Below are 24,982 nucleotides of genomic sequence, written 5' to 3'. Positions count from 1 at the left end.
CAACACACCCATGAACCAAGATACTAAAAGATCAAGCAATTACGACATTATCCTGGGTTTGAGCCAAATCATATACTGGTACTTCGTGTAAATCCTGAAGAAATCCATTAAAATTTACAATCGATCAGGACATGAACATGCAAACTGCGTTGCAAAATCATGCTTTTCTAGCAACCTAAAGAACCCCGCTTACCCTCCAAGATCTCCTCACCACTAGATAGAAACAACAGATCATAAAAAATTATGCTTCTACATCAAAAACAATTCCCATCACTAGGGAACACTTGTAGCAGTGAAACTTCCCTTCAGTTCATGACCATAACTGCTCAGGTCAAATTGTCAAATCTTCTTCAAAATTCAACCTAAATTTTCGACCTACTACGTACATTGATAATTGGCGGTGTCTATCACTTATTCACCTGTACCACACAATTGGAGTTGAGGTATTCTGAGGAGGTTGAGGAACCATGCAATGTTGCTGTTGAAGCCATTGATGTTGCAAGCCTTCGTTATAATTAGGAAGGTTACTGTACTCACTTGCTATTCCAGCATTTGCAGCATATTGATCTTCAACTTCCATCATTGCTGTTTCCATCTCTTCAGCATCCATTGATTCTGACACATCTGTTTGAGAAGCTAGAGTTTGTGATACTGGGTTGACAGTCTGAGACGGCACCCAAGGGATGACCGCCCTGCATCCATTCTCCTCAAGGTCATTTTCATTGGCTTCATCCTCATCGTTAATTCCACCAGACTTTAGGCTGTTCCAAAAAGTTTGATCTGTAAAAAGATTCAAGTTAACAGCTCAGTCATTTGTGTTGTATACATTCACTCAATAAATTACTAGTAGAGATCATATGTAAGATGTTCCAGTGCTTTGCATGAAAGAGAATAGAAAACGGAAAAAGAAAAGGTATTGAGACTAGCAAAAAAAAAACAGAACTCAACACTGTTTAAATATCCAGCAAACTAACAGCAATCATTCTCTAAATGCTGAGAGAATCACGCATCAAGGACTCAAGGATGCATTGTATAGGACCTTTAGCCACTTTAAGTAAACCCTGTCAAGCCACTAAACTAAAGAATAACACGAGCTTAAAATTGCACCAATTAGCAGGCATCCTATCAAAACCTTATCTAAGCGATAAGCCCATACTTCACCATCAAAAACACATATGACATTGAACCATTGATGTCTTAGTATTATCATCCTCCAACTAGATCAAATTATTAGTTTATCCTACTTCATATAAAAACAAGAACGGAAGCAACCATCCCAAACTCCAAGTATGAATCCCGCTCTAAGCAAGGCTTTCTAATCCTGTCCCGACAACTTTATTATCAGAACAAACTACCACATAAAAAGAGCCAGCATCAGTATTTAAAGTAGTCATCAACACTAAATGGTCAACATCTGACAAAAAAAAAATTTATAAAATAAGATTACTAAATGTTGAACACAAACAACAGAAACTGGGTAGGTTAAGTAATATAGATAACTCACTTTTAAAAAAAGACACCAAATTCGGATCAACGGAAAAACTCCCTTGAGAGAAAACACTATGATCCTTCATAGGTTTGAATAGAACAATAGCTTTCTCTTCATTCTCAGGAATAGATGGAAGCTCCTCAATGTCCAGTGGATTCACTTGATCTCCCAAACCACTGGAAATGTTGTTCTGAGGCACCGATTGCCCGTAAACCGGCTGAAAATCTAGTTCCTCATCTTCAATAATTGGTGGCAAATCAGCATCCTAATCAATCCCAAATTCCGACATTAGAAACTTCTTCATATCAACCAATGAACTAATAACTTCACTCTGAGTAAGTAAATGACATAATTACTCAACTAAACACTATCTTCTTAACCACAATCATCAAACCATGACTTAATTCGTTAGACTATCCTAATTAATCCTCAAATTTCGAAACTTAATTTAGTAACTACCTACTTAATTCTTAACCTATTTCTGATCAATCAGTGAATCAGACATCTAAATGACTAATTTTTAAGACCAAACACTATAAAGTCCACTCAATTTCACACAATTCATGCAAAAATAACTGAACAACAATTTAACAAGCAAAATTAGGGAATTGAACTGCTAATGTAAGAGAAGAACAAGATTAGAGCAAATTAACATCTCTGCTATTCAGCTCAAGCATAAATATTATAAAAATGCACAATTAACCAAGAAATTAAGATCAATTAGAAATTTAGAGCCTAAAAACCAGCAATTATCCAATTTTCCAGAATCAAATAAGCTAAAATCAGAGCCCTAGGAGAGAGAAAAATCAAAGTAACAACAAATTCACTTCAATTTACGGAGTACTAAAAGAAGAGAGAGAAAATTACCAAACGACGGATTTTCCGAGCAGGAGAAGAGAGAGAAAAATCGGAGAAATCATCATTAACTTCCTCCAAATCCTTCCTCTTGAGCTTAAATCCATTGTAATCCTCCATTAATTGATCCTCAAATTTCAAGAAACAGAAGAAAAATCAAAGGAATCAAAAACCCTAATTTGTTGGAGAATTTCAATAATTAAAGATGATGATTAAAATTGGAGAGAAAAATGAAGAATAGTAGAAGTAAGTGGAAAATGAGTCTTGAGAAAGTTAATTAAGTTAATTAAATAATGTAGAAAGAAATAGAGGTTTCGGTTGAAGTCTAGATTTTTCCAGACTTGAAAATACTGGGAAATTCTCAAATTGCACCTTTTTTTTTTTTTTTACATCAACCACAATGCTTTTTTTTTTTTCAAATGTGGTAAGGTGAGCGTATTAGACTTACTAGCTCATAGTAGTATACATTGGATTGTGCACACGATAGCATGATGGGAAAGGGGCAAAAGGCTAGATGTACGCTTGGTGTATGAAAGAAATTTGTACATCATTAGTGGTATTGTAGAAAGTTAGCAAATTCCGCTGAATAGAAGAGGGAAGTTGAAGTATTGGAAGGGAAAGTTGGGCGGCATAACTTTTAGGCAATGTTAGTAGATTTTCAAGTTAGGAAGGATTTGCAATCGGAATATTTTGATTTTAGAGCTATTTTCTCTTCTCTCTTTTATTAGAGAGAGTGTTTAGTGAAGTAGAATAAGAAAAACATGATTTGGACTTTGTTCCACCATAAATTTATAAAAATGAGGTTGGTGGTTAATCTAATGACTAATTAACCTAATTATTCTTTCACTATAGATTAGATTGTTTAATTGGTTGACAAAGCTGGATTGTTTAATTAATTTGGTGTAATATTTTTATGTCTTTCTGTAGCTCCAAAAAAATCTGAAAATTATTCTAAACCAGTTTAAGCAAAAAATTAACTAGCTTATAATTCTAACCAGGAGTTTAGCAAGAAGGATAGGGATAAATTGGTTTCAAGCTGTGTTGGGCCGGGGGTGTGATCCAAGTCCATGACTTTACGATTGCATAGGTCTAACCCATGGATCAACCCATAACCCATCACCAATTGATTGGGTTGGAACGAACTCAAATTTTGAAAATAATGCCCAAGCACAACCCAGGCCCATGGGTCTCTAGGGTTAGGCTGGTCCATGGGTTGGCCTACGGGCTTTTTTTTTTTTTTTTTTTTTTTTTGGTGTTATCTACTAAGCCCAAAAAATTCATATAAATTGTCAGTCTGTCCCCAATAATTTTATAGGTAAATCACATAATACAAACCAAAATAAAACTAACAGCTTAAAAACAGTTAGGTGGCCTTGCAAAGGTATTTAATTAGGTTTTGATTAATAAGTTCAATTTTTTTGTGTAAATCGTCCGATTCAGTTAATTTAACTTTAGATTTTCAATTTTAGTGTTTAAATTTCATTTTGAAGAGGTATTTTAGTATTTGATTTTTAGGGTTTACTTTTTATTAGCTTAATTCTACTCTTTTTTTTTTTTTTTTTTTTTTTTTTTTTTTTTTTTAAGATTTGGTTGTCTCTCCTAAATTGTTCGTAGTTTTAGTGTATTGATTTTAGTCGAAAAACTTTAGAAATTGCAGAATGTTATGAATATGATTATAAGATATCAATTGTGATTATATCAATATAAATGTGATTATAAGATATCAATTATTGTGATTATATCAATATAAAAGTGACTATATAATATAAATATGATTATGAGATATCAATTGTGATTATAAGATATCAATTGTGATTATATCAATATAAAAGTGACTATATCAATATAAATATGATTATAAGATACCAAATTGTGATTATATCACATCTTTCATTAATAATAATGTTCCTTAAATTTATTTTGTGTGTTTCATTTACAGAGAGAGAAAAAGTTCAAGCTCAGATAATAATCAAGGGATTTTTTGACTTTTTTTCGCCCGAAAATAAAAAAATGCCGAAATGTTTACCATGGTCTCTAATACCCTGTGGGATTCCAATTGGGTGGGTGGAACCATCCAATTTGCCTTTAACGGCCAATTTACCGATTTACAACTTGCACCGATTTCATTAATTCAAGCCTACCACGAACATTTATGACAACATATAATGATCATATATGGTTCAAAACGGCATTATATGACCCACCCCGAGATGTATCTCCTAAAATCTCAAGCCTTTTCGACACCTGGCCCCAAAACCTCAAAATTTTCTCAAAAACCGTGGATATTAGCCTTCAATTTTGGAATATATTTTTGACTTTTTTTCTCCTGTAAATAAAAATTCCCGAAATGTTTACCATGGTCTCTAATACCCTCCGGGAGTCCAGTTGGATGGGTGGAACCATTCAATTTGCCTTTAAACGACCAATTTACTAGTTTGCAAATTGTACAGATTTCCTTAACTCAAGCCTACCACAAATATTTATAACAACAAATAATGATAATATATGGTTTCAAACGACATTATATGACCCCGAGATATATCCCCTAAAATCTCAAGCCTTTTCGACCCTGGGCCCCGAAACCTCCAAAATTTCTCAAAAAACGTGGATATTAATTAGCCTTAAATTTTGGAATTTTTTAACTTTTTTTCGCCTGTAAATAAAAATTGCCGAAATGTTTACCATGGTCACTACTACGCTCCGGGAGTCCAATTGGGCAGGTGGAACCATCCAATTTGCCTTAAGACGACCAATTTTCCGATTTACAACTTGCACCAATTTTATTAACTCAAGCCTACCACGAACATTTATGACAACATATAATGTTCATATATGGTTACAAACGGCATTATATGACCCCGAGATGTATCTCCTAAATTCTCAAGCCTTTTCGACACCAGGCCCCGAAAGCACCAAAATTTCTCAAAAAGCATGGATATTATCCTTCAATTTTGGAATTTTTTAACTTTTTTTCGTCCGGAAATAAAAATTGCCGAAAAGTTTGCCATGGTCCCTATACCCTCCGAGACTCCAATTGGGTGAGTGGAACCATCCAATTTGCCTTTAAACGGCCAATTTACCGATTTACAACTTGTACCGATTTCATTAATTCAAGCCTGCCACGAACAATTATGACAACGTATAATGATCATATGTGGTTCCAAACGGTATTATATGACTCTGAGATGTATCCCCTAAAATCTCAAAGCTTTTCGACACCGGGCCCCGAAACCTCCAAAATTTCTCAAAAAGCGTGGATATTAGCCTTCAATTTCGGAATTTTTCGACATTTTTTCGCACGGAAATAAAAATTGCCGAAATGTTTACCATGGTCCCTAATACCCTCTGGGAGTCCAATTGGGTGGGTGAAACCATTTAATTTGCCTTTAAACGGCCAATTTACATATTTACAACTTGCACCGATTTCATTAATTCAAGCTCACCACAAACATTTATGACAACATATGATGATTATATATGGTTCCAAACGGTATAATATGACTCCGAGATGTATCCCCTAAAATCTCAAGCCTTTTCGACACCGGACCCCGAAACCTCCAAAATTTCTTAAAAAGCGTGGATATTAGTCTTTAATTTTGGAAATTTTTGACTTTTTTTCGCCTGAAAATAAAAATTGTCGAAATGTTTACCATGATCCCTAATACGCTCTGGGAGTCCAATTGGGTGGGTGGAACCATTCAATTTGCCTTTAAACGACCAATTTACCGATATACAACTTGCACCGATTTCATTAACTCTAGCTTACAACAAACATTTATGACAACATATAAGCCTTTTCGACACCGGGCCTCGAAAGCACCAAAATTTCTCAAAAAGCATGGATATTAGCCTTCAATATTGAAATTTTTTTACTTTTTTTTCGTTCGGAAATAAAAATTGCCGAAATGTTTACCATGGTCCCTAATACCCTCTAAGACTCCAATTTGGTGGGTGGAACACTGGAACCATCCAATTTGCCTTTAAATGACTAATATTCCGATTTACATCTTGCACCGATTTCATTAATTCAAGCCTACCACGAACATTTATGACAACATTTAATGATCATATATGGTTCCAAACGGCATTATATATATGACTCCGAGATATATCCCCTAAAATCTCAAATCTTTTTCGACACCGGGCCCCGAAACCTCTAAAATTTCTCAAAAAGTGTGGATATTAGCCTTCAATTTTGGAATTTTTTGGTTTTTTTCGCACGGAAATAAAAATTGCCGAAATATTTACCATGATCCCTAATATCCTCTAGGAGTCCAATTGGGTGGGTGGAACCATTCAATTTGCCTTTAAACGGCCAATTTAGTAATTTAAAACTTGCACCGATTTCATTAATTCAAGCCTACCACGAACATTTATGACAACATATGATGATCATATATGGTTCCAAACGGCATTATATGACTCCGAGATGTATCCCCTAAAATCACAAACCTTTTCGACACCGGGCCCCAAAACCTCCAAAATTTCTCAAAAAACGTGGATATTAGCTTTTAATTTTGTAATTTTTTTGACTTTTTTTCGCCTGGAATTAAAAAATGGCGAAATGTTTACCATGGTCCCCAATACCCTCCGAGATTTCAATTGGGTGTGTGGAACCATTCAATTTGCTTTTAAACAGTCAATTTACCGGTTTACAACTTGCACTAATTTACCGATTTACAACGACCAATTTAATTAACTTGCACCTAACCCGACTTGTACCGAAATTGATGACCCAAAGTCGTTTTAAACCGTCAAAACCCGACCTGTTCCTAACCCGACCCGAGTTTAACCCAACCTGTTACAAACCCGACCCGAAATCGACCCGACTTGTTATTGACCTAACCCAAATTTAACCCGAGTTATTGACCCGACCCGAATTTTACCATACCTATTACTTACCAATCCCAAAAATCCAACCCGATCTGTTACTAACCCGACTCGAAATTAACACGACTTGTTATTGATCCTACCTAAATTCAATCCAAATTGTTCCTGACCCGATTTCAAATCACCTTAAATGCAATTTAGACCACCTTATTATTATTGATCAAAGCATTTTGTCTTGGGAGACCAAGTCGGTCCAGGCCAGCAAAAGAAAGGAGCACCATCCTCAAATTCAAGAGTTAAATATAATTGTAAGGTCAAAGGAGATAATTATCTTCCTAAATTATAGACTATAATTTCTTAGTATATTGCTATATATATTATAGTCAAAGGAAATAATTAGCTTGATAAAAATGATAATTATCTATTTATAATTAGTTGAACCTGAATATGGACCTAACTTGAAAATGACCCGACCTGATCGTAACCTGCAAATTATTGACTTGAACATAACTCGACTTGAATCCGAGAATGACCCGACTTGGAAATGACCCAAACTGATTATAACCCGCAAATTATTGACTTGAACCGAAGCTGACTTGAAACCGAGAATGACCCGACCTGATTATAATCCGCAAATTATTGACTTGAACCGAACTCGACTCAGACCCGAGAATGACCCGACCTGATTCCAACCCGCAAATTATTGACTTGAACCGAACCCAACTCGAACCCGAGAATTACCCTAACCCTTTTTAACCCGTGAAAACTTGAATTAAACCCGACCTATTGTTCATCCGACCCGAATGTAACCCGATCTAAACCCGACCCAAAACCGATAAGAAGTATGACCCGACTCAAGCATGACCCAACCTAACCCGACCCGAGTTGATCCGACCCACTCTTACCCGACCCAAACCGACCCGTTTACTCGAATTGACAACTCTACCCTCAATAGTAAATTCAAGTACTCTCCTCTCAAATTGCACCAAAATTCATTCCGACCTCCACTAGCCAATTTCCCAACGAAAACCCCCCCTCCATTAGTGAAATTCGCCCACCTTCAAGAACAACAACGTGCTGATTCTTTAGAATTGATTGTAAAATTTTGATTTTGTAAGTTTTTTGGTTCTTTTTTATTTTTTCAATTTCTGTTCAGATTATTATTTGATTGTATGTGTAGGTTTGGTCGAATATCAAAATCCTAGCTTTATTAAATTTTTAGGATTTGAGTATTATTGGTGTTGTTGGGTTTTGCAATTTTACTTTGTTGTTTGATTTTTCTGTTTAAGTTCTTCATTATTTTGGATTTTTTTTTTTTTTTGAATTAAAGATGCAATTTGGCTGCATGCATGTTGTTGTCAGTTTGTGTGTTTCTATGATTGCATTGTAGATTTGTGGTAAGTTTTTGGATTTACTGGGTTTTTTCTCATTGATTGTAAACAACCTAAGAATGCTAATGCAATGGTGAATTATCATCTTTCAAATGGATTAAGTTTTGTTTGTGTTCCTAGTGTTTGTAGTTATGCATATGTATAGTACTACACTACTACATTTGTTACGTATTATTTGCAACGATTAGACATTTTTTGCTCACGTTTATGTCAAATCGTTGCAAATAATATGAAACGGAGGTAGTATGTGGAAAGGACTTTTGTTTTCTCTAGTTCTGTGAATCAGATCAATGAGGTACTGCTGAAAATATTCAGAATTTCATTTGTATATTTAGTTAGTTGGAATGAACATTTTGTAGGTGGGGATGGGGGTTGTGGGGTGTATTTTTGTGGATATCCAATGCCAAATAGTAAATAATGCTTTCAATGAGTCATTCCATTTTATATAAAAAAAAGTACTGGATTGATTTTGATGGTATCTATTCAAGTCAAAATTTGATAATGGTGTTATTGGTTAACTTGTTATTGTGAGCAAAATGAACAATATCTCCTTCTTCTTCTTTCCTTTGATCTTTAATCTCCTTCTTTATGCAGGTCTGTCATGTAGCAGAGGAAGTTTATTTTGAGATTGTCGAGAGGACGTTGCTGCCATCAGTGGTGTTGGTGTTGGTAGCTAGTGCTGTTGGAGATGGGGAAATCGAGGAGTACTTGAGTGTGAGATTGCCATATTACCCCTCAGTGTTCCTTAGGAAAAAAAACATACATACTAACAACTCCAAAACATACCGAACCAATCCAAAAAATGGAAGAAAATCAAACAACACTAGTACGTTTTGGCATAATGGGATGTGCAAGGATAGCTAGAAAAATGAGTAGAGCCATCAAGCTAGCCCCAAATTCCACCCTGCACGCCATTGCTAGCCGTTCACTCGAAAAAGCCAAGGCATTCGCAACACAAAACGAGTTATTAGACGAGCAAGAGAAGTTGATCAAGACATATGGAAGCTACATTGAGTTACTAGACGATCAAGAAGTGGATGCAATTTACATGCCTTTGCCCACAAGTTTGCACGTTGAATGGGCAGTTTTGGCTGCTTCTAAGAAGAAGCATTTGTTACTTGAAAAGCCTACTGCCTTGAACTTAGCTCAACTTGACCAAATATTAGAAGCTTGTCAAGTTAATGGGGTGCAATTTATGGATGCAACTATGTGGTATCATCACCCTAGGACAGCTATAATGAAGCAAATTATCTCTAATTCGGCTAATTTCGGACACATTCATAAGGTATTTTATTCTCACTTTTACATTTTTCTCTACCAGAATGTACTTGGATTTAGATATGTTCATCTCTGATTGAGTGATTGTTGCATACATTACTTGGAATGTTAAGTGATCGATTTTTATCTTTTGTTGTATATCATGTCTAGTGACGATCCTATATTGTAAATTTTCAGATAAGTTGTACATCGTGTTACCCAGTAGGCTCAGATTTTCTAGAGCGCGACATAAGGGTAGATCCAGAATTTGATGCACTTGGAGCACTTGGTGACTTAGGCTGGTATAACATTGGACAGATATTATGGGCAGTTGATTATAAATTACCAACCTTTGTAACAGCTTTACCTGAAGCTACCCTTAATTCAAAGGGCATCATTTTGGCTTGTACTGCCTCCTTTCAATGGGAGGAAGAACCCAAGACAACTGCAACATTCCATTGCTCTTTTCTTTCTAGTGCGTCCATGGACGTGACCGTGTGTGGCTCAATAGAGTCTGTTCACGCGACTGATCTAACGATCCCTTGGCAAGAAAAAACAGCCTCTTTGTTTCTCACATCCGGGGCAAAGTGTGTGAATCTCCAGAGTGGATCGAATGTCGAAGCAGAGGAAGTCGTCGTGGAGACTCAGCTTCCCCAAGAAGCCCTCATGGTACAAGAATTTGCTCTCCTTGTGAAGGGAATCAAGAGTTGTGATAAAACGTGGGCCGAGATAAGCAGAAAAACTCAGATGGTTGTAGATGCAGTTAGGAAATCTATTGATCTTGGTTACAAACCTGTGTATCTGTAGTTACAAATGCACCAGCAAAATGATGATTCCTATTGATAAATTATGATTGTGCAGCATATTTTTGCTGCTGCTAATTTTATAATTGTTGCTATTTGATTCATTTTAAATTTTGCTTTCTGTCTTTTATTATGCTAACTACTTGTTTCTTTTGGGTCTGTAATCTGTATCACAAACTTCAGCCTTTTGAAGGAAGATTTATTCTCCTTAATGTAATACTTGTATATTGTTCCTTTCTGCGAAAAAAATAAAGATAAAAATAAAAAAATCCTTGAAAAATCAGAGTATTCTGTAATCAATCATTAGAGTGTCAGAGTATTCTGCAAGTACTTGAAAAATCCTTTTTTTTTTTTTTTTTTTTTTTTTTTTGAAGACACCTGAAAAATCCTTGCACAAGTTTATTTGAACTTACTTTTCCATACTGAGCTTATGTTCTGTAAAACTATAAATTGCTCTATGCCAAATGATGATCTAAGATACTAAAAAGAACTGCAAACAGACGACAATGATTCAAAGTAACTCAGGAAAGTCGTAATCAAGCTTTTGTTCTATGTTACTAGGACCTTTTGTTTTACCTCAATTACCCGTGTCGAACCCTTGACAGTCTACACTCAAACATGGATATGAAATTTGGACAATTCATTTTAGTTTAAAAGCATAGAATGAAACTTTTCATAAAATAGTTGGATCAGACACTTGGACACGTACCCGTGTCGGATATGAGTACCCGAATCTGAGTAACTTAACTTTTATTAATATATTATTGAAATAGATATATCCCTATCCCTCATACCACTGCACGACACTCTATATAAATATACAAGTGAATTAGTGGACGTTACACCCCTCTTTCTAAGACATCAAGTAGGCACCATCAAAATTGTTTGGATACTAGCTAAACAACGTTTTCTTATCCTCATTCATAACCATACACTATCACCATGTCACATCATTAAAAGGAAAAAAAAACACACACATACACAAACAACTCCAAAGCATACCAAACCAATCGAAAAATGGAAGAAAATAAAACATTAGTACGTTTTGGCATAATGGGATGTGCAAGGATAGCTAGAAAAATTAGTAGAGCCATCAAGCTAGCCCCAAACTCCACCCTGCAAGCCATTGCTAGCCGTTCACTCGAAAAAGCCGAGGCATTCGCAACACAAAACGAGCTATTAGATGAGCAAGGGAAGTTGATCAGGACATATGGAAGTTACATTGAGTTGCTAGATGATCAAGAAGTGGATGCAATTTATATGCCTTTGCCCACAAGTTTACACGTTGAATGGGCTGTTTTGGCTGCTTCTAAGAATAAACATTTGTTACTTGAAAAGCCTACTGCCTTAAACTTAGCTCAACTTGACCAAATATTACAAGCTTGTCAAGTTAATGGGGTACAGTTTATGGATGGAACTATGTGGTATCATCACCCTAGGACAGCTAAAATGAAGCAGACTATCTCTAATTCAGCTAATTTCGGACATATTCGTAAGGTAATATATGAGCACCACCATTGTTGTATGTCATGTCTAGTGACGATCCTAGATTGTCAAATTTTCGTACTTGATTTTTTGCCACAAGGATGTCTTAATTTTGTTCCCTTGAATCTTTCAGATAAGTTGTACATCGTCTTTTCGAGCAGGCTCAGATTTTCTAGACAGCAACATAAGGGTAGATCCAGAATGTGATGCACTAGGAGCACTTGGTGACTTAGGCTGGTATTGCATTGGACTGATCTTATGGGCAGTTAATTATAAACTACCAAACTTTGTAACGGCTTTACCTGAAGTTACCCTTAATTCAAAGGGCATCATATTGGCTTGTACTGCCTCCTTTCACTGGGAGGAAGAACCCAAGACAACTGCAACATTCTATTGCTCCTTCCTTTCTCATGTGTCCATGGACTTGACCGTGTGTGGTTCGATAGAGTCTGTTCACGTAAATGATCTAGCGATCCCTTATCAAGAAAAAGCAGCCTCTTTTCTTCTCACATCAGGTGCAAAGTGTGTGAATCTTCAGATTGGATGGAATGTCAAACCAAAGGAAGTCGTTGTGGAGTCTCAGCTTCCTCAAGAAGCTCTCATGGTCCAGGAATTTGCTCGCCTTGTAAAGGAAATCAAGAGTTGTGAGAAGTGCTCTGATAAAACGTGGCCTGAGATTAGCAGAAGAACTCAGATGGTTTTAGATGCAATCAGGGAATCTGTTGATTTTGGTTACAAACCTGTGTATCTGTAGGCAGACTGTCAACCTGTGTATCTGTGGTGTCTTTTTTTTTTTTTTTTTGAAGGACAACATAATGTCTCTTTCACAAGATAGTGTCATCATCTCATCTCATTAAAAAAATGTCATCATCTCATCTAATTAATACAGAGTATTCAGAAAGTACTTTTCACTTGAAAAAGGCCTGCCAAATTTGCTCTGTGCCAAATGATGATTTAAGATACAAAGGAGAGAACTGCAAACAGAAGAGGATAATTCAAAGTAACTAGGAAAATCGTAATCAAGCTTTTATTGATCTATTATTGAAAGAGATAAGGTCTGAATATCTGTACATGAGATATCATTTCTAAGCCTAGAACCACAGCAAATCTACATCAACAAATATCCATCAATCATCTCCTCTCGTATCCATTGCATTATTTACTGCTCTAACCTATTTATACATGCTATAAAATGTACATATTATGTATGGTAAATTGGTAATAGGGTGTGTGACCTATGAACTTGTATCAACATTAGGCTTCAGCAAAAGAATGATGGAAGAATAACTCAGCATTGGGTACAAATTGCCTTCCAGGAAATGCTGAAACTGCTGAACCGCTATATCTCTTTCCGACACATTATCAGACAGAAAGTCAAATGGTGTTGGCTTGCTGGTGTCTACCAGTGGCTCCCATTGGTAACCAGGGCGATCAGGCAAAGTCACAGTGACTGGTTTATGACTGGTGTTGAAAGCAACATATATTTCTCCCTTTATAAAGTCTTTCTGCACCCACCAATTACAAATTACTTAAAGAGAGGAATATGTATAAAAAAAACGACAATAAGTCTATAACTGGCATGTGACAACTATTTCTAAATGGAGGGTAACGTATCAAATAAAAAATGGTTCCTTAGTTGGTTATTAGGAGTGAAACAGCATAAACATTTTGCTGTCTGCCAAGAGGCGATGATATTCTGAAGAATATGCTGATTGCTTCAGTAATGACAGTGTGCTAAGGCCCTTTAAGGGTTCATTTGGACTGCGAGCATGCATCAAATCAAATAGAATATTTGTGTAGATTTTTATTAATATGGAAACAAGAAACAAGCTCATGCCTATTAAAATGTATCACATATTCAGCTTTGAGAACCATAAAACTACACTTTTAAGTTATTCTTTAGCCAAGCACATTCAGTTGATCTGTGATTTATCTATCGAAATAATGATTTAAATTTTGGTGGAGTACAAAAACATAACCTTTTTTTACATATATTGAAAGAAAAAAGCACTGAGAAAATAAACTCACCAAAGTGAATGCCACAAAACGACTTGTCTCGGACCAATCTGGATGCTCAGGGATGTGGCCATGCCATTGCAGTCTTTCAGATGTTGGAAATTCATTCAAACCAAGTGACTCGCATTCACTTATAGAGTAAGCATGCAAAAAAATCTATTAGTGGCTGGTGGGAAAAAATTAGCATCCACAATAAGTTGTGATACCAACTCACCTTCGAAATTTGGTCATCAGACGGCAGAATCTGAAGAAATCATTAGTAGCCTCCTCCTTCTTATCCCACCGAAAATAGTTGATCTGCATCTTAGAAAATATTAGTCAAAGAGTTTACAAGTGTACTTCATGTTAGATTCAAAAGGGAGCAGCTATTACATAGTTATCATGGCAGTATGAGTTGTTATTTCCTCCTTTTGTGTGGCCATATTCATCACCCATGTACATCATAGGAACACCCTGCCAAAACAAAGGAAAATTGAAAAAGCATGTGGAATAAATCTAGAGGCATCAATACTGAGAAGCTCCAATATTGCACAAAATACGAATACGTATGGTAATGCCCCAAGAAGCTCAGTCAACTATATAGTTCCTCTTAACAAAAGCATAAAAAACAATATCAGTGGTTAAGTGTTTTTAGTCATCAGTTCATCATTACCACCTACACATTACATTAACCTCCATTTATATACTAAATTAAACAGAGCAGCGATCATTCTTAATTGTATCAGAGTTAAGAGAACAAATTTCACTCTGCTGAAGAAACAGGATCTACTAACTCAAATCTGAATATAATATCACAGTTTATACCACTCGTCCATTCTTTACTCCGTGGTTTTTCAATGAAAAGCAAGCCCTAAAAATCCCACCACTACCTATGCATAGCTAGCAAGGTCAACTATGAAATAAAATAGCTATGATAATTGAAGTCATTCATCAAGTTTTTATCACAATAGAGAGATTTAAATAGTCAATTATTCAAATATACCTGTGAAACCATGAGGCAAAGGAAAAAATTCCGCATCTGTCGCTTCCTCAATTTCTTCACAGTAGTACTGGCAATTTCACCCTCCTGAAAAACAGCATGGTGTAAAACAAAGTTAATGCCTCCATATACTGACTGACCAACAACTAGCATTGATGCCCTATTGATTCATATGAACCTCTACCAGCCCCTTGAAGAATGAAGACTATATTTTCTGTCAAATTGTCAACCAATGCAACTTTCCCCAATGTATTTCTGCAAGGCAATGGAACTACTAGAAAAACTAAATATGGATCCTACATCAACTATCAAGTGTGATCAAACTGACCCAGTGGCCACACAGTAAGCCTCTTGCTGAATATTTATAAAAGGTAATTCACTATCTATTAGAATTAAATATATATAATGAATGGGTTCATAGCTCACGAAAATGTATAGTATGTTAACAGTGTGCACATAATAGCATACCTGCCCACAGTTCCAGCTGTTATTGTGATTCTCCCCATCCATATTGTTTTCCCCATTTGCCAAATTATGTTTACCATTGTATGTCACTAAGTCAGCCAAGGTAAAACCATCATGTGCACAGACAAAATTGATACTATGCCATGGTCTCCTTCCTCCCTCCTGAAAAGCAAGCAAAAGGCAATTAAAAAGATAATCATCTTCTAAAGTAGCAAATAACCTACGAAGTATTGAGCAAACTGAAGTTCAGATTTCAAAACATACCAAAACAAAGTTACAGATAAGTAAAAGATTATTATTATATTATTGACAAAGGGAGTTGACATGGAAAATATTAGAATAGGCAGAAGAAAGGGATGTGATAAGATAAATCAGATATAGCATTTGATGTTCACCTAGTATTTTAAGGACAAGGAATACCTTATATAGATTCGGGCTACCACAAAGGCATTCAGCAAAAGCACCAGAAAATCCATCTGTTCCTTTGATAAAGAGCCGCACCATGTCACGATACTGAATCAAATGCAAGTTCATTTCATTAGAATTTGACTTCACCCCAACCCCTGTATCACCATTATGTTTGGACCAGTTGCCCCCCATTCTAGATTACAGAAATTTCATATCCTACTGAAGTTGTGATATTAAAAGTTTACTAGTAGTGAAACTCTGAAAATTATAGGAGTCAAAGCAGTTCACAAGCTTAAACAAGTGAGAGTGGAAAGAAGAATAAATAATACTAGTACCAATCATCATTTACAGATAAAATCTAGTAGAATTATGACAAAAACTAACCTTTCCATTCCATTCTGACCAAATGCCCCAGTGAGGAAAACCACCAACTTGGTAAAGCCCTCCACAGTCCCATGCTTCCGCAATGAGCTGAAACCAGACGCCGTCAAAAAGGTAATCAATTTCAGAACAATTTGGATACAAGTAAAAAAAAAAAAAAATCTAATCTAAATAAGTATATTCAGACAAAAAAAATAATTGAACTCACTTTTACTTCATTTCTGTTTTTGAATAACCCCCTTCTAGCCTACTATCTTACCCCTCCTACCCCCACAATACATACACCTTTTTACACTCACTCTTCTACTTTAACCCCCTTTATCTTACGCCCGGGTCACCCACCCACCTTTTTACCCATCTCTCTTTCTTTATTCACTTTTTTCTTACACCCACCCACTTTTTCCATGCATTCCTAGAAACAAGAGTCTACAATAAGCGAGTCAAACTTTCAAGAACGGAGGGAGTACATGGATTCTATTACAAAAAAAAATAGTCTATGTAATGAAGGTTAAGGAAACCAAGATAGCAAGAAACAAAAAGCATAAATGAGCTAAAAAGTTCATCAATCTCATGACCAGCCTTCTAAACAGTGCAAACCTAAAAACCCCAATTTTGCACACCTCCTGGGAAAAATTGCAAGCGAGGGAGGTGCTACAGGCATAAGAGCAGCACAATTAAAGGGAAAATTACTAGATTAAAAAAAAAATACTATTTGGCCTCCTACCTTGGATAACAAAAAGATGTGACCAGAATACAGTAAGTGAAGAACAGAGCATTACTGGCTCATCTGCAATAATAATGCAGCTAATCTTGCACAATTCCTTGATACTTTTAATAACACCCACTAAAGATGATGTAAACAAAAAATGACACACTGCAGACAGGGCTCGAGAGTCAAGACACGCCTTTTGCCTTTAGAATTAAGTAATCCATGTATGTCCCACTGAACAGAAAATAAATATATAAAAAGAGAGAAAACTTCTCATATAAACACCCCTACCAGTTAAAAAATAACTAGCATCAGCAAACACTACTCCCGCATATATAGAATCAATGTGTGTACTTTACAATGACTGGAGTTTTCCAAGAAAATGATAATTCAAAGTTCAAATCTATCTTTTTCTTGTAACTATTAAAGTTGACTCGTATTTATACTATACAATTACATTTTTCTCATCCCAGTCTCATTTTGTTGCATTAAAACTATATTCTCCTAGATTACCTAACATATACATGCCAGTATGGAGAAAGGATGCATTTTAGTCCAGTGATTTTGCTTCCCAACAGAGTAAATCGTGTACTAGTCGCAGGTGAATCTAAAAAAAAACAAATCCTTTTGCACCCAAGAAAGCACTAAATGAAAGGATCACATGTTTATGATAGTGTGACAATGGGCACAAGAAAATATAAATGAAATAAAAAATTAAAAAAAAAAAAAGATAAGGACAGTATTCACCTTAACTCTGCATAGCACAGGATCATTACTGATCATATCAAGCAGTGGGGGACTACTCAATGGTGTGCCAGTTGTAAGCAAATCACCTTCTGTCGTATTCCCATAAACATTAGCAGAATCCCAGAGACTTGAACAGAAAAGACAAGCAGAAGTGAGAAAGGAATTCAGATGAAACTTTTAGGATTACATGAATTGTAGTCAATGTAAGAAAAAAGCAACCTGCTACCCCTTGTCAATATAGAAGCCAAATCAAAGCGAAAGCCATCCACATGCATTTCTGTGACCCAGTATCTGTAGCGTCAAAAGAGCATGTCATAGTTACAAATAGAAGGTTGAAAAGGGAAACATGAAAGCCGTAGATGCCTAAGGTACACAAAGGTATCAGTTGCTTTAGGTTAAACTAAAGGAGAGCAAAACTTTGCTTCCCCCATAAGTCATCTATATTTGATTAAACAACAATCATCAAAAGAGCAATAACATAAGAATATTGCAAGGATAACTTCACCTATTACCCAAAGAGCCCATAAATTATCGTCAATATATAAAGTATTTTCTCTTTCATGTCCTTCCCAGCAAAGAATTTGCATCCAATAAAGACTAATAAGAGCAAGTTATTGAAATATAACCTTAAGCAGTCCACAATGAAGTGACGTACAACAGGATGATTGCAATTGAAAGTATTTCCACAACCAGAATAGTTGTAAAAGTCACCCTGCAATGTATACACTGAAAATTTTAAGAGCATGACAGCTACATACAGCAGAAATTTTTAGATGAGACCAAGACCCCAGAAATACTTTCCACTGCTTTTACAGGTCAAAGTGGTTTTATTGGCAAGTGTAATAAATGGTGCATGTACTGTGAAATACAGTAGTATATGGGAAGATATAATGAAATCAAGTGAAAAAGTTAGGAGCGTCTGACAGGAAAAATCTCTCCCTGCCAAACACATATAGATATAAAGTACTATTCACCGGCGTGGATATTGCATTTATGAAACTGATCCAAATATTGAGCATCCTCACATGCTGTAGAATGTCAAATGTGTTTTAAGGTAACTTCATGCAGGAAACAAGTTCGGAAGGAAAATATGACTAGCACTTCAGAGTATCATGAATTATTACATGAAAAAAATTGCACACAAGATCAGTCCACATTACGCTTTATGCAATCAACATCAACCAGTAAAGTATGATCACCAAATATTATGCTCAAACATGAGGAGAATATTACATAGCCTCAATTTAATCAGATCTTGCACTTCAGAGTGTGCATGGATAATACAAGTATCGCCGTTGTTGGATACAACAGTAAAACAGCACACCTTTCCAAGTACAGAAAATAATTATAAAATTCACACTTGCATGCAAAGGCACATAAATATACTTATTCCTTTCTATGGACACACTAAAAAAAATATTGCCTTGATTTCCCTACGAAAATACTCCCTTCATCATACAATTAAGTTAACATCTAGTTTTGCACCAAAATTAAATAACTGACGCAGAGGCATACCTTGGGTGCAAGCATATAAAAAACACAGTTGTCAATGCCTCTGAAAGACAAAATTGGACCTTTCTGATTTCCTTCGGCTGTGTGATTAAAGACTACATCCATGATAACCTGTAAAGTAGAAAGAATAAGTACCCTGGCCAAAAATCTAACAAAAACAAACAAGATTCTCAGCTAGAGATTGCACCTCAATATCCCTTTTATGCGCTTCTCTAACAAGAAGTTTGAATTCATTTATGGCATCACGGCCACAATTGCGTATTCCAGAAGATGCATATCTTATCATGGGTGAAAAAAAATTGATAGTAGAATAACCCCAAAAGTTCATCCTGTATATATCATTGAATTTTGTCAGTCCAAAATAGCATCAGTCCTAAGTCCTAACCATGTAATCTAATTTACCCTTAAAAAAGAACTGCACGGACAGCAAGGTAATTTAAATTTTAAACAAACAGATGAAGAATTTCCATGAAGGGGAATACATAAGGTATATAGGACAATTAGACTTCAAGGAAATAACTAGCAAAAAGTGGAAATAAAATCAGCAGGGACAAGAAAGCATATAGCAGGTAAACAACTGAACTAAAATAAATATTTCCAGTTCTAGATGCATATATTACACAAGTATTAAAACCTAAGTATTTAAATTTTAAAAATGAGCATGCATGAATCAGTCAGTTACACTTAAACAAGAATAAGACGACTTGAGGATTTTTGTGAAAATCAGGTAGCCACAACTTTAAATTGCAGAGAATATAGGCAATTCAATATCATATTATCATATCATCCATGAAACCATCATTGCACATTTTGTTACAGAAAATATTTTCTATGAGAGCGAAGAGGATTTATACTTGTAATCATCCATAGCGGGATTATAGCTGTAATACTCTAGCTCATTGAACTCGTGACATGGCATTAACTCTAAGCAATTAATCCCAAGTTCCTGCACAAAACAGCAGCATGATACAAATTAGCAAGCCTGCAACCTCACAAAAATGCTGGTGCTCCAACTATTGGCCCATTTCTCAATTTATAGCACTTTCTACAACATTGAAGATATTACAGAAGAAACGGAAAGATTAAGTAGGAACAAAAGTCCTTTATTTCATATTGACCTCATAATCAAGATGTCATGCTAAACAGTGGCTTTCAGTGAAACATCAAGTACGAAGGTACAATATGAGATCCTTAAACTCAATTACGATATCAAAGATGCACAGAGTGGAAAGAGGCAAAGGAAAAGACCATTAAGAAGCTGCATTGAACTCTTAAGCTGATCCACGCAATGCACAAATCTTGAAAAGACAATATAGAATCAAGCTTTGATAACTAACTAATATTCGAAGGAGATACCTTTAAGTGGTCAAGTTTTTCTATCATGCCAAGATACGTGCCCGGAGAGTTGGTCCTGCTTGATTCGTGCATAGTAAAACCACGGACATGCATTTCATATATTATAAGCTCTCTCTGTGGGTGCTTAAGAGGTAGATCTCCTTCCCAATCAAACTGAAACTATCAAAAGCACAAGTCAAAATTCATGAACATCCAAAGAAAAAAAAAAGGTGCATTCAGTAGTTTTCTGCATCCTCAAGGGTGAACCAAGTATGAGAAAGGACTTTTATCTCCAATAATAATAATATCAAAATGGCTGCAAGATATCAGCTCGCATTAATCTACTACATTTTAGTGCAAAATTCGAAATGAGAAACGATGTCAATACAAATCAAACATCAATTACATATATGTCAAAAAAGCTGCTACCTCGTCATTCTGAGATGGAATCATGCCAGCCATTTGAGGCCAACAATTACGGTCAGGTGCAAGCTCACCGTAGACCCCCCTGCTGATAACAGCCTAGACGAAAAAATGGAGAAAGTTAGTTGATAGTGTAAGAAAGCTGAAGGAAAATATAATATATTATCATCAGATAAATAAACCACAGCGCTTTTCCTGATGAGAGGAATAGTAGACCATCCTGACAAAGTACAATTTCATGCATCAAAAGACTGCCATAATGATGTACTCTATAGTCACTAACTTTTGCATAAGGGTCCAATATTATGCGAGAAGAATCATAGTAGTGTCCTTCTTCTGGTAAGTATGGGCCGTCGAATTTGTAACCATATAGCATATCATCAAAGTTTCCCTTTAAAAACACATGCCATACACCTCCAGTCCTGTTGACTAGTGGATCAAGTGAGATTTGCTCAGTTATTTTATTCTGCATCACAAAAAAACAGCAATGATCAGATACAGAATCTGCTAAAAAAGAATAGTTCCAAACCTATGACAAATAGAGAATTCAATCAGCATCCAACATTGCACTTTCCAGTGAGCACAAACATGCGAATATAGACTAACAAAAGACAAGACTACACTGAGACAAGTCACAGGTTTCACTGGTTCACATGTTTTGCATCACATCATGAGTCTCTTTGATATTCTAATACTTTACATCTCAATTCCTTAACATTTCACTTTTGTGTGGTATATGATAGAATATTCCAAGTACAGAAACAGATGAAATAGAATAATAGTCCACCGTACTACGAACAAGGTAATCTCGAAGATGGAAAGATTGGACACTATTCCGGTTTACATAGCTCAAAGCCTCTATGTCAGCTTTAATCAATAAAATGTGCCAAATATTTCTCTCCAGCTTGATCAAACTGCTTAGGGTACAGTTCGCAGGATCATGAAGAGATGATTAGTCAATGAATCAATTTATTGAAAAGAAAACTCAATGAGGCTACATAAGCCAAAGAATTGATTGAATGCCTCAATTCTTTCTTTTACTACTTAAGGAAATAAAGGCTTTCCACGGTTGACAGACCGCGAATAGGTTCAAGATATGACTAAGCTTTAAAGGGCAAAAATTACTCTTCCCAATTTAGGATGACCCATCTACTTTTATTCTTCAATATGCTAGTGCCACTTTACTCATTCCCTCAAAGATTGTCATTGAAACTCAAAATTTCCCATTTAATGAACGATAATCTCAACAATGTGGATTGATTTCAAACACTGGAAATTTTAGAAAAACCAATCAAGAACCTGAAAGATTTACCAACACCCAAATACAAGATTCCATGTCAATTTTTCACACTTCCTCAAATGATTAGTCTAATTTCTTTCAATCTTCTGAATTCATACACTAATTTATCTTTTAATTCATACAAAATTTCAGCCAACAAAAAAGAACATAGAAACACCCATTTGCAGCAATTCAATCAGATAATATCTATAAAAATGGCGCTAAATTAAACAATCAAAACCCATAAAAAGAAACACCAAAAACAACATTTAAAGAAAAATAAAGAAAACCCAGAAAATAATTTGAGCAACCCAGAAAATTATACCTGCTGCAAGTCAGAGAGAGTGATCAAACAAAGAGTAGCAGAAACAGAATTCCCAGAAAATATAGCAAAATTAACACCCCCATCACGAACATTTGCCCCAAACGGCGTCGGAAGTCCTTGAGAGATTTCAAAACGCGTCGTTTCATGAGTGTTTTCGGCAACTACATTCTCAATTTCTGCGCTAGTTTCACTAGCATTCACCATTAATCGATCAGTTCTTGAATTTGGAAGAAACCCAGATGAAACTGAGATGAATTGAGGGGAAATGCGAGTGAGATTTAAGGAACGAAGTTTCTGGGGATTGAAGAATTTGGGAGGGGAGGAGAGAGAAAATGGAGTGCGGTAAGCAAGCTCCATTAGAGCGCAAGTTCTGAGAGTGAGGAAGAAAACAGTAGAATGCAGAGTATGATGATCTTGGAGTGTGTGGAGAGATTTTTTGTTGAAAATGAAAATATTGAGTTGGTGGAATTTTGTGGAGTTCCCTATATATGCAATGTTAGAGAGCCTTACGTACACTGTTTATATATCGTTCTCTCCTTTCTGGGTTTCGCAATTGAAGTATCTAACGCAACACATGTACCGGAAAATCACACAGCAGATTTAATTGTTAATGTAATAGTATTCTTTTTTTTTTTTTTTTTTGAAAGATGTCCTAAAGGACACTAAATTTCATTAATATAAATCATACGGCATCTACAATTGACAATGAACGATAATGAAAAAGAATTTAACAAAATCAAACAAGAATTAATCGGGGAAGAACCAAGAATCCAAATACAAAAATATAACAATTAGGCATATTCTCGATTCGTTGTCTCATACAACTTTTTGAGTGGATCCGTTGTCGCTTCGCAATTTTGTGAGAAAGTAAATTCTTGTGCTGATTCCGTAACCCGAATCCGAGTCATAATCAATAGTAGCCTTGCATAACCGAAGACCAAATTAAGCACAAATAAAACCTTGTCTTTCGAAGGAGATCGAAAAAACTTGTCTTTAATTTCGAAAAAGATAAACCCTTTCTTTCGAGGAAGACATTATTGTAATCTAAAACAAAAAGGTTAAAAGAAAATAAAGATTGGGGCTTTCCACCAGTAAAATCCGATAGAAACCCCTTTAAAATAGACAATGGAGACTAGGTTTAGGAGAGAGAAGAGAGAAAAGGAGGCTAGGGTTTTTCTTTTTTGTTATAATGTTGATTAATGTAATAGTATTCTAATCATATGGAATTTGTAATAACTCTAATTAGTTTACATTGTTTTTTTTTTTTTTTTTGTGAGAAGGGTTTCTTAATATTTACTTTTCTTACCTTAAAAAAACACTATTTATAATTCATATGAAGTATTAAGAGGTCATTTGGTTGGGGTTAATAATCAAAGGGAAAAGGAATGAACATGCCTCGTTCCTTTTTTTGCTTTTGATTATCGCTTTTTTCATTCCCTTTACCCATTTTAATTTTTGAGTTTACCCAAAATCCTTCTATATTGATTCTCCACCCCTTCCCCCCAAGACTTTTGCATTCCCTTTCCTAAGCCACCACTACAACACCATATTCACACCAACCACTACCTTACCCAGTTACCCCCACCGCCCAACCACCTCACCGGAATTCGCCGCACCTTCCCCACTCCTCACGGGTACTCGCCCCAACTTCCCTACTCCTCGCCGAAACTCGTCACATCTCCATCTCTCCTCATCGGAACCCACTTTTCACCAGCGGAATATCAATCTCTCTCCTTCTTTTCACGGTGGCACTTTTCCGCTTTGGCCCATTTTCTCTCTCCTCCCCCCTGATTCGCATGGCGATATGCTTCTACTAGACCTAGAAAGCCGAACCTCAAGATCTGTATGATAAGATTGAGTTTTCTTAAAACCCTAACAGCTAGGGGGAAGGGACGACCGACGATTTTAAGAGAGGAGAACCGTTTTCTAGGGTTTTTGCGTGGGCGAGGGAAAGTTTTACTGGGCAACAACGTGTGGGAAAGGTGCGACAGCGGGCGGCGAGGGGTGGGGGAGTTTTGATGACGAGCAGCGAGTATTGGTTGTGGCTAGGTGGTGGAGTGGCCAGAGAAGAAGGAAAGATGGGTTGTATGGTGGTGGTGGCGATTCTCTTTGTTTTTGTAAATCAAACAACATACTATATGGAAAGGGTTACATTCCATTCTCTTTCATTCCCTTTGTTCATTCCATTACGATTACCCTATTCAAACCAAATAGCCCCTAAGTATATGGGTAATCAGTGTTTGTCCATTTATATTTAGATCTCGTACTAACCTTTTTGCATTATTCATATTAT

General features: G+C 36.0%; 4 protein-coding genes across 5 annotated transcripts; 2 read left to right on the top strand and 2 right to left on the bottom strand.

The window, feature by feature from the left end:
* Positions 1 to 11: 11 nt before the first annotated feature.
* On the bottom strand, positions 12 to 2,699 carry LOC145634190 (uncharacterized). Its single transcript, XM_081685605.1, has 3 exons — positions 2,357 to 2,699; positions 1,505 to 1,754; positions 12 to 780 (listed from the first exon to the last, which is right to left on the bottom strand). Exons 1-3 carry the CDS (start codon positions 2,462 to 2,464, stop codon positions 416 to 418), a joined length of 723 nt encoding a protein of 240 aa, XP_081541731.1. The 5' UTR covers positions 2,465 to 2,699; the 3' UTR covers positions 12 to 415.
* Positions 2,700 to 9,306: 6,607 nt separating this feature from the next.
* Positions 9,307 to 10,736, top strand: LOC145634189 (putative oxidoreductase At4g09670). The gene is made up of 2 exons (XM_081685604.1): positions 9,307 to 9,850; positions 10,021 to 10,736. The coding sequence occupies exons 1-2, from the start codon at positions 9,368 to 9,370 to the stop codon at positions 10,627 to 10,629; spliced, it is 1,092 nt and encodes a 363-aa protein (XP_081541730.1). The 5' UTR covers positions 9,307 to 9,367; the 3' UTR covers positions 10,630 to 10,736.
* Positions 10,737 to 11,491: 755 nt separating this feature from the next.
* Positions 11,492 to 13,017, top strand: LOC145635506 (putative oxidoreductase At4g09670). Its single transcript, XM_081686797.1, has 2 exons — positions 11,492 to 12,122; positions 12,244 to 13,017. Exons 1-2 carry the CDS (start codon positions 11,643 to 11,645, stop codon positions 12,862 to 12,864), a joined length of 1,101 nt encoding a protein of 366 aa, XP_081542923.1. The 5' UTR covers positions 11,492 to 11,642; the 3' UTR covers positions 12,865 to 13,017.
* A 94-nt stretch (positions 13,018 to 13,111) lies between these two features.
* Positions 13,112 to 23,140, bottom strand: LOC145635505 (isoamylase 1, chloroplastic-like). Of its 2 annotated transcripts, none has more exons than XM_081686795.1 (18): positions 22,690 to 23,140; positions 21,369 to 21,551; positions 21,092 to 21,184; positions 20,684 to 20,842; positions 20,182 to 20,273; positions 19,515 to 19,656; positions 19,331 to 19,438; positions 18,442 to 18,527; positions 18,035 to 18,106; positions 17,816 to 17,942; positions 16,363 to 16,449; positions 15,991 to 16,083; positions 15,574 to 15,732; positions 15,109 to 15,192; positions 14,499 to 14,579; positions 14,341 to 14,423; positions 14,139 to 14,256; positions 13,112 to 13,615 (listed from the first exon to the last, which is right to left on the bottom strand). In XM_081686795.1, the coding sequence occupies exons 1-18, from the start codon at positions 23,044 to 23,046 to the stop codon at positions 13,346 to 13,348; spliced, it is 2,394 nt and encodes a 797-aa protein (XP_081542921.1). In that variant the 5' UTR covers positions 23,047 to 23,140; the 3' UTR covers positions 13,112 to 13,345. The 2 variants fall into 2 exon arrangements, with proteins under 2 accessions (XP_081542921.1, XP_081542922.1); XM_081686796.1 differs by having other exon boundaries at positions 20,684 to 20,836.
* Between the last annotated feature and the right edge of the window lie 1,842 nt (positions 23,141 to 24,982).

This window comes from Chenopodium album, chromosome 6, assembly GCF_948465745.1.
Source record: "Chenopodium album chromosome 6, dcCheAlbu1.1, whole genome shotgun sequence".
In the NCBI taxonomy this organism is placed as follows: Eukaryota; Viridiplantae; Streptophyta; class Magnoliopsida; order Caryophyllales; family Amaranthaceae; genus Chenopodium; species Chenopodium album.
This window is presented reverse-complemented; position numbering and strand designations above follow the sequence as displayed.

What these genes read in the sequence shown, in the direction of transcription:
- LOC145634189 (XM_081685604.1), top strand. Translation starts at nt 9,368, where the DNA reads ATGGAAGAAAATCAAACAACACTAGTACGTTTTGGCATAATGGGATGT. An exon ending in ATTTCGGACACATTCATAAG is followed by an intron (nt 9,851 to 10,020) that starts GTATTTTATTCT and finishes GTAAATTTTCAG; the next exon opens with ATAAGTTGTACATCGTGTTA.
- LOC145635505 (XM_081686795.1), bottom strand. Translation starts at nt 23,046, where the DNA reads ATGGAGCTTGCTTACCGCACTCCATTTTCTCTCTCCTCCCCTCCCAAA. An exon ending in TTTATATGCTTGCACCCAAG is followed by an intron (nt 18,528 to 19,330) that starts GTATGCCTCTGC and finishes TATACATTGCAG; the next exon opens with GGTGACTTTTACAACTATTC. An exon ending in CTGATGACCAAATTTCGAAG is followed by an intron (nt 14,257 to 14,340) that starts GTGAGTTGGTAT and finishes TTACTCTATAAG; the next exon opens with TGAATGCGAGTCACTTGGTT.
- LOC145635506 (XM_081686797.1), top strand. Translation starts at nt 11,643, where the DNA reads ATGGAAGAAAATAAAACATTAGTACGTTTTGGCATAATGGGATGTGCA. An exon ending in ATTTCGGACATATTCGTAAG is followed by an intron (nt 12,123 to 12,243) that starts GTAATATATGAG and finishes TGAATCTTTCAG; the next exon opens with ATAAGTTGTACATCGTCTTT.
- LOC145634190 (XM_081685605.1), bottom strand. Translation starts at nt 2,464, where the DNA reads ATGGAGGATTACAATGGATTTAAGCTCAAGAGGAAGGATTTGGAGGAA. An exon ending in CTCGGAAAATCCGTCGTTTG is followed by an intron (nt 1,755 to 2,356) that starts GTAATTTTCTCT and finishes GGGATTGATTAG; the next exon opens with GATGCTGATTTGCCACCAAT. An exon ending in TTTGGTGTCTTTTTTTAAAA is followed by an intron (nt 781 to 1,504) that starts GTGAGTTATCTA and finishes ATCTTTTTACAG; the next exon opens with ATCAAACTTTTTGGAACAGC.